At 42.3% G+C, this 9162-nt stretch overlaps 1 protein-coding gene across 3 annotated transcripts in view; it reads right to left on the bottom strand.

The window, feature by feature from the left end:
* LOC147010267 (receptor-type tyrosine-protein phosphatase H-like) overlaps positions 1–8064 on the bottom strand; it is a 62592-nt gene extending 54528 nt beyond the window's left edge. Inside the window, exons 1-2 of one of the 3 annotated variants that reach the window (XM_085861158.1) lie at positions 7734–8050; positions 7333–7495 (exon numbers count right to left, since the gene is read on the bottom strand). In XM_085861158.1, coding sequence (XP_085717284.1) covers positions 7333–7365 — 33 coding nt within the window. In that variant the 5' untranslated portion in view covers positions 7366–7495; positions 7734–8050. Of the gene's footprint in view, positions 1–7332; positions 7496–7733 lie in introns of all 3 variants that reach the window. The other 2 variants (XM_085861159.1, XM_085861157.1) reach the window with 2 other exon arrangements.
* Positions 8065–9162: the final 1098 nt, after the last annotated feature.

The following is a 9162-nucleotide window of genomic DNA, read 5'->3' as shown; positions in this document are numbered from 1 at the left end:
GTGCCAAATGCACACTTATACAAGGAAAAACAAAAAGAACAGACAACATCTCAATCGATCAAAGTACAACAATACAGGAACGAGAAAACGAAGCATCCCACAAATACCTTGGAATAGAAGAAAGCCCCTGGGTATAACACAAACCAATGTGTAAAATAATCAGCAAACAGTATCTCTACAGAATACGACTAAATCTGAAGTCATCGCCCTCTCTCCAAGAAACAAAACAAAAGCGATAAACGAACTTGCAGGGCCGGTATTCCAATATAGCTGTACAATCACAAACTGGCCACAATGGGAGATCAACAATTTAGACACCAAAACAATGAAACGTCCAACTACTCACAAGATATTGCACAAAAACCAATGCATACTGAGGTTGTGCTGACTGAGACAAGAAGGTGAAGGTGGTCTGATGGAGCTCAACCAAGGGCACAGGACATCGTGTGTCGAAGTATGTGACGCGCTCAACAGACGATCGGATGAGATTTGTACACGAGAAGAAATCAACAAACCAGAAAAGGGATCCTTAATCCATATATCAACAAACTTCCAAAACAGGAGCAAACTATGGATACTACACAAGAAAAGGAAAGAGAAACAAACACAGTCCCAATGATTACAAGAAAAAAAAAACTAGAAGGGCACTTGGTAGAGTGCATACCTCTGCCACGTAATGTCTGATCCACGAGAACATATCGGATCCAATCGATATATCGTTTTTGGCCCGATCAATTGTGAATAATTACTTAAAGAAATTAAATAATTCTCGTATCCGGATCCAGATTCGGATCTTCACCAAAATCGAATCAGTTCGTCCTCATCACACACTGAACCTGCCCACAAAATTTAATCAGGATCCGTCCAGAACTTTTTGACATATTCTGCACAGAAACAAACAGACAAACAGACAGAAAGGGGTGAAAACATAACCTCCTTCATCTTCGGTGGTGGAGGTAAAAAAGAGAAACTACAAAAAGAAATATCAGCAGATATACTCATGACAAATGGGAAATGGAAACAGAAAATACCATCCTTTTGGGATGTAAAAAAAAACTCATGTCAGAACAGCTGTACACAGAAAGACAAGCCAGTGTCTGTGGATTTCACATTTCAACATCCCGGTCCCAGAACAATCATGGAAACACAAAGCAAATCCGAACCTTGAAAATAAACCTATAAAGCTCACGTGCGACAAGATGATCCCATCAAGCGTGGAGATTGCAAACAAAGCATTGCGTCCGGACATAATGGTCAAACACAAAAAAGGAAAAGTCAGCATTGCTGATCGAGGTTTCAGTTCCCAATGACTTTGGACTAAATGCCACAGTAATCAGGAAATTGACCAAATATCAGGATCTGAAAAATGAGGTCGAGAGGACTTGGAAATTGAAGAAAGCTGAAATTGTACCAGTGATAGTTGGAGCTAAAAGAATGATAAATAAAACCCTTACTGAGTATTTAAAACAATTTGGGGGAATATCACCACAAACGAGCTCCAGAGTGGAGGCTGTCAGAAGTTCAGTGAAGATATTAAAAAGAGCCCTTGGAACGAGGCTATGAGAATGAAACTTCACACTTTGGTTCATGAATCATGATCCTTTACTAAAAAAAAAAAGAGGTGGAGATTTTGAGTTCTGGGAGAACTTCCTCCCACCTCCTGAAACCCAAAATGGAGATAACAACCAAACTGAAGACGTCCACTTCACCCATCTCATCCACCCCCTTCATTATATGAAACATCTCCATCAGATCCCCTCGTAATCAATCACCAACTTGACAATGTAAACTTGTAAACTCCCGTCTCCTTCAACCACTCCTCAAACCAAAGTCCAGCGAACTCCGAATACAACTGAAAACCGACCAACCACTCGCTGCCTGTCACTGTGCTGACTGCTAACCTCCATATTTATTTCCACCCCGAGATCCTTCTCTCGTCTGTCACGCTCCAACATTGTCCCTTGCATCGTGCACCCTCGACTTACATTATCCGTACCCATTCCCAGCACCTTACATTCGTGTCAAACTACATTTTACAATGTTCTACCCAATCTATTAAATTGTCCGGACTTTCCTATCTGAGAGGCACATTCCGAAAAAACAAAGAACATTCTTTTCAAGAGTTTCCTTCACGTATTGAGCAATTGTACCGGCAGTCTCATTGGGTGTGTTCCGGAGCTCCATCAATTTTGACTGCAAACTGTCATTCTTCAAGTCGAACCAGGATTGATTCTATCTGCAGCAACTTCGCAGTAATCTTTGCCATTTCCTTGAAACGCTTTCAGGGCAAACCTCAACAGAATAGGGTGCGAGTACAGAGTTAACAATCGCTTCTGTCTCTCGGCTTCTCCAGGGTTAACAATCGCTTCTGTCTCGGCTTCTCCAGGGTTAACAATCGCTTCCTCCTGACCAACCCCAGGGCCCTTCAATTATCCGACTACCTCCGGCCCACCAACTCTCCCACTTCACCTGCCCCTCCATATTGCCTAAACCCCTCTCTCCAACCCTCCATCTCATCCCGACCCCACCACACCAACTCTCCAACCCCCCACCCCTCACCTTCTCAATTTCTTTCCCCCGAGCAATGCGGGGTACCTCTGCCAGTTTTGAATAATAATGGTCCCAAGTACTGATTCCTCAGGTTCCCCCAATACGTACATGACTTCCTCCCACTCACAGCCAGTCTTTTCTTCCTCTCACTAAATCAGTTTCCAATCCATTTAACTACCTGACCAACCACCCCATCAGCCCTCACCTTGGATAACAACCTGCCATGTAGTACCTCATGGAACACCTGAACGTTTAGATGTACTGCACTCCATTCACTGCACTTCGCTCAACCACCAAATCAAAAACAACTGCGTAGAACTCTAAAAGATTTGTGAGACAAGATCTCCCTTTTGTAAATCCATGCTGATAACCATTAATTTGAATTTATTCAAATATTTCCTAATCTGTTCCATAATATCTCCAACATCTTTCCCATCGAGTAAGAGTATATTCACTCTCTATCCCATCAGGTAAGTGTATATTCACTCTCTATCCCATCAGGTAAGTGTATATTCACTCTCTATCCCATCAGGTAAGAATATATTCACTCACTATCCCATCAGGTAAGAATATATTCACTCACTATCCCATCAGGTAAGAATATATTCACTCACTATCCCATCAGGTAAGAGTATATTCACTCACTATCCCATCAGGTAAGAATATATTCACTCACTATCCCATCAGGTAAGAATATATTCACTCACTATCCCATCAGGTAAGAATATATTCACTCACTATCCCATCAGGTAAGAGTATATTCACTCTCTATCCCATCAGGTAAGAATATATTCACTCACTATCCCATCAGGTAAGAGTATATTCACTCTCTATCCCATCAGGTAAGAGTATATTCACTCACTATCCCATCAGGTAAGAGTATATTCACTCACTATCCCATCAGGTAAGAGTATATTCAGTCACTATCCCATCAGGTAAGAATATATTCACTCACTATCCCATCAGGTAAGAATATATTCACTCACTATCCCATCAGGTAAGAATATATTCACTCACTATCCCATCAGGTAAGAGTATATTCACTCTCTATCCCATCAGGTAAGAATATATTCACTCACTATCCCATCAGGTAAGAGTATATTCACTCTCTATCCCATCAGGTAAGAATATATTCACTCACTATCCCATCAGGTAAGAATATATTCACTCAATATCCCATCAGGTAAGAATATATTCACTCACTATCCCATCAGGTAAGAATATATTCACTCACTATCCCATCAGGTAAGAATATATTCACTCACTATCCCATCAGGTAAGAATATATTCACTCACTATCCCATCAGGTAAGAATATATTCACTCACTATCCCATCAGGTAAGAATATATTCACTCACTATCCCATCAGGTAAGAATATATTCACTCACTATCCCATCAGGTAAGAATATATTCACTCACTATCCCATCAGGTAAGAATATATTCACTCTCTATCCCATCAGGTAAGAATATATTCACTCTCTATCCCATCAGGTAAGAATATATTCACTCACTATCCCATCAGGTAAGAATATATTCACTCTCTATCCCATCAGGTAAGAATATATTCACTCTCTATCCCATCAGGTAAGAATATATTCACTCACTATCCCATCAGGTAAGTGTATATTCACTCTCTATCCCATCAGGTAAGAATATATTCACTCTCTATCCCATCAGGTAAGAATATATTCACTCTCTATCCCATCAGGTAAGAATATATTCACTCACTATCCCATCAGGTAAGAATATATTCACTCACTATCCCATCAGGTAAGAGTATATTCACTCACTATCCCATCAGGTAAGAATATATTCCCTCACTATCCCATCAGGTAAGAATATATTCACTCACTATCCCATCAGGTAAGAGTATATTCACTCTCTATCCCATCAGGTAAGAATATATTCACTCACTATCCCATCAGGTAAGAATATATTCACTCTCTATCCCATCAGGTAAGAATATATTCACTCTCTATCCCATCAGGTAAGAATATATTCACTCACTATCCCATCAGGTAAGTGTATATTCACTCTCTATCCCATCAGGTAAGTGTATATTCACTCTCTATCCCATCAGGTAAGTGTATATTCACTCTCTATCCCATCAGGTAAGAGTATATTCACTCTCTATCCCATCAGGTAAGAATATATTCACTCTCTATCCCATCAGGTAAGAATATATTCACTCTCTATCCCATCAGGTAAGAATATATTCACTCTCTATCCCATCAGGTAAGAATATATTCACTCACTATCCCATCAGGTAAGTGTATATTCACTCTCTATCCCATCAGGTAAGAATATATTCACTCTCTATCCCATCAGGTAAGAATATATTCACTCTCTATCCCATCAGGTAAGAGTATATTCCCTCTCTATCCCATCAGGTAAGAATATATTCACTCACTATCCCATCAGGTAAGAGTATATTCACTCACTATCCCATCAGGTAAGAGTATATTCACTCACTATCCCATCAGGTAAGAGTATATTCACTCACTATCCCATCAGGTAAGAGTATATTCACTCACTATCCCATCAGGTAAGAATATATTCACTCTCTATCCCATCAGGTAAGAGTATATTCACTCACTATCCCATCAGGTAAGAATATATTCACTCTCTATCCCATCAGGTAAGAGTATATTCACTCACTATCCCATCAGGTAAGAGTATATTCACTCTCTATCCCATCAGGTAAGAGTATATTCACTCTCTATCCCATCAGGTAAGAATATATTCACTCACTATCCCATCAGGTAAGAGTATATTCACTCTCTATCCCATCAGGTAAGAGTATATTCACTCTCTATCCCATCAGGTAAGAATATATTCACTCACTATCCCATCAGGTAAGAATATATTCACTCACTATCCCATCAGGTAAGAATATATTCACTCACTATCCCATCAGGTAAGAGTATATTCACTCTCTATCCCATCAGGTAAGAGTATATTCACTCTCTATCCCATCAGGTAAGAATATATTCACTCACTATCCCATCAGGTAAGAATATATTCACTCTCTATCCCATCAGGTAAGAATATATTCACTCTCTATCCCATCAGGTAAGAGTATATTCACTCTCTATCCCATCAGGTAAGAGTATATTCACTCTCTATCCCATCAGGTAAGAATATATTCACTCACTATCCCATCAGGTAAGAGTATATTCACTCTCTATCCCATCAGGTAAGAGTATATTCACTCTATCCCATCAGGTAAGAATATATTCACTCACTATCCCATCAGGTAAGAATATATTCACTCTCTATCCCATCAGGTAAGAATATATTCACTCTCTATCCCATCAGGTAAGAGTATATTCACTCTCTATCCCATCAGGTAAGAATATATTCACTCTCTATCCCATCAGGTAAGAATATATTCACTCTCTATCCCATCAGGTAAGAATATATTCACTCACTATCCCATCAGGTAAGAGTATATTCACTCTCTATCCCATCAGGTAAGAGTATATTCACTCTCTATCCCATCAGGTAAGAGTATATTCACTCTCTATCCCATCAGGTAAGAATATATTCACTCTCTATCCCATCAGGTAAGAGTATATTCACTCTCTATCCCATCAGGTAAGAGTATATTCACTCTCTATCCCATCAGGTAAGAGTATATTCACTCTCTATCCCATCAGGTAAGAATATATTCACTCTCTATCCCATCAGGTAAGAGTATATTCACTCTCTATCCCATCAGGTAAGAGTATATTCACTCTCTATCCCATCAGGTAAGAATATATTCACTCACTATCCCATCAGGTAAGAATATATTCACTCACTATCCCATCAGGTAAGAGTATATTCACTCTCTATCCCATCAGGTAAGAGCATATTCACTCTCTATCCCATCAGGTAAGAGTATATTCACTCTCTATCCCATCAGGTAAGAATATATTCACTCTCTATCCCATCAGGTAAGAATATATTCACTCACTATCCCATCAGGTAAGAGTATATTCACTCTCTATCCCATCAGGTAAGAGTATATTCACTCTCTATCCCATCAGGTAAGAGTATATTCACTCTCTATCCCATCAGGTAAGAGTATATTCACTCTCTATCCCATCAGGTAAGAGTATATTCACTCTCTATCCCATCAGGTAAGAATATATTCACTCTCTATCCCATCAGGTAAGAGTATATTCACTCTCTATCCCATCAGGTAAGAGTATATTCACTCTCTATCCCATCAGGTAAGAGTATATTCACTCTCTATCCCATCAGGTAAGAGTATATTCACTCACTCATCCAGGATATGAAGCCTTCATTACACAGTCGTGAGTGATATATAGTCTCATCTACTGTTGAACACTTACAGTGTGAGTGTGAGTGTGTGGTGTGAGTGAACACTCACAGTGTGAGTGTGAGTGTGAGTGTGTGGTGTGAGTGAACACTCACAGTGTGAGTGTGAGTGTGAGTGTGTGGTGTGAGTGAACACTCACAGTGTGAGTGTGAGTGTGAGTGTGTGGTGTGAGTGAACACTCACAGTGTGAGTGTGAGTGTGTGGTGTGAGTGAACACTCACAGTGTGAGTGTGAGTGTGTGGTGTGAGTGTGAGTGTGTGGTGCGAGTGAACACTCACAGTGTGAGTGTGAGTGCGAGTGTGTGGTGTGAGTGAACACTCAGTGTGAGTGTGAGTGTGTGGTGCGAGTGAACACTCATAGTGTGAGTGTGAGTGTGTGGTGCGAGTGAACACTCATAGTGTGAGTGTGAGTGTGTGGTGCGAGTGAACACTCACAGTGTGGTGCGAGTCTCACACCAGAGCCTTGGTGGGCTGTTGAAGTCATCATTGACCAGGAAAGGTTCTGCTGCAACAAGACCGTGATATTCGCTCAACCATCGGAGGAAATTTGGAAATCAGGCTAAGCTGTTTCCCAACTTCCACTTCGGAAAAGCGATACGAAGAAATCTTTCACACAACTGCAAGCCAGATAGGAAGACGAGAATTTCCTCTGAAAGATGTACTCCTTGATGCAGCACTACCTGTGTAGACTGTATCTGACAATCGCTCTTGTCAAATTAAAAGCGACGATGGAAGAATCCACAAGGACAAAGTGTCAGATCTCGACCCGAGGATACCTGGACAAACGAGGTGTGCCAGTACTACGTTTGGCTAGTGGTGCGCACGCACAACGAACCACAGAAATAACCAGCTCACCTGCAGGACCACAAAGAGAAGCACCTGCTGAAGCCTCCATCGCTGTGGTTTCACCTGGAGTACGTCACCCATGGTCTGGGTGCGTGTTGGTTCTACAACCAGAAGACCTTCCCCGATTTGATGACACCTCTGAGCAGGAACATACGATGATTAGTTTTCAATAAAAGCTGAACATCTCGTGGGAAATGGGAGACTCGTGCTGTGGAATCCAGACAAGTGAAGGATTCAGTGTCGAGAAGGTTTGAGAGAGAGGATTGTGGTTAAAAAGGCAAAAAGGAGAAATAAGGGGAAGGAAGGGGGAGGGAGGGGACAGTGTCTGTTCACTGACGAAGGTTCCAACAGAACTGGTTGAGCGAGTTTCACAAACACGTCACACACAGCACGAAGGGACAATCGTGCCTCGCCCTTTCAACGGTGCTCCGGCTGCAACAACACAGTCCGAATCCTTACCAATGGTCTTTTATGAGCTCGTCAGACTAGTCCCGTCCCCAGAAGGAGGTCGATGTAGCCCCGTCCAAGGAGGTCGTCGGATGAGTCAACTCATCCCCAGGAGGAGGTGGGATTAGTCCTGGCCAAGGAGGAGACGGGACTAGTACCATTCCCAGGAGGTGGGACGAATACCATTCCCAGGAGGAGGTGGGACCAGTACCTTTCCCAGGAGGAGGTGGGACTAGTACCATTCCCAGGAGGAGGTGGGACGAGTACCATTACCAGGAGGAAGTGGGACTAGTACCATTCCCAGTAGGAGGTGGGACTAGTACCATTCCCAGGAGGAGGTGGGACCAGTACCATTCCCAGGAGGAGGTGGGACTAGTACCATTCCCAGGAGGAGGTGGGACTAGTACCATTCCCAGGAGGTGGGACGAATACCATTCCCAGGAGGAGGTGGGACCAGTACCATTCCCAGGAGGAGGTGGGACTAGTACCATTCCCAGGAGGAGGTGGGACGAGTACCATTACCAGGAGGAAGTGGGACTAGTACCATTCCCAGTAGGAGGTGGGACTAGTAACATTCCCAGGAGGAGGTGAAACTAGTACCATTCCCAGAAGGAGGTGAAACTAGTACCATTCCCAGGAGGAGGTGGGATAATGACCATTCCCATTGGAGGTGGGACTAGTCCGATCCCAAGAATCTGTACCACTCGGATAAGAAAGAGGGAACCTGCTTTCTCCCAAACCTCCTCCAATCCACAACCCTTTGCCCCAAACTGTCCATTCCGTAAGAGGTGCACTCATTTCCACTCATTTCCACTCATTTCCACTCATTTCCACTCATTTCCACTCATTTCCACTCATTTCCACTCATTCTCATGTAAGACCTCATGGTCTGGAGGGGAAGGGAGAGAGGGAGGGAATGCAGGAATGGGACCCGTTGTGGTTATTGCGGGTTTAGATTAAGGTTATTTAACTTACCAATTTGATTACACTG

Source organism: Eptatretus burgeri, chromosome 17 (assembly GCF_056783735.1).
Source record: "Eptatretus burgeri isolate ZD-2024b chromosome 17, Ebu_testis_v1, whole genome shotgun sequence".
NCBI classification, from domain to species: Eukaryota; Metazoa; Chordata; class Myxini; order Myxiniformes; family Myxinidae; genus Eptatretus; species Eptatretus burgeri.
Note: the sequence above shows the minus strand (reverse complement) of the source record. Positions and strands in the feature narration are given on the sequence as shown.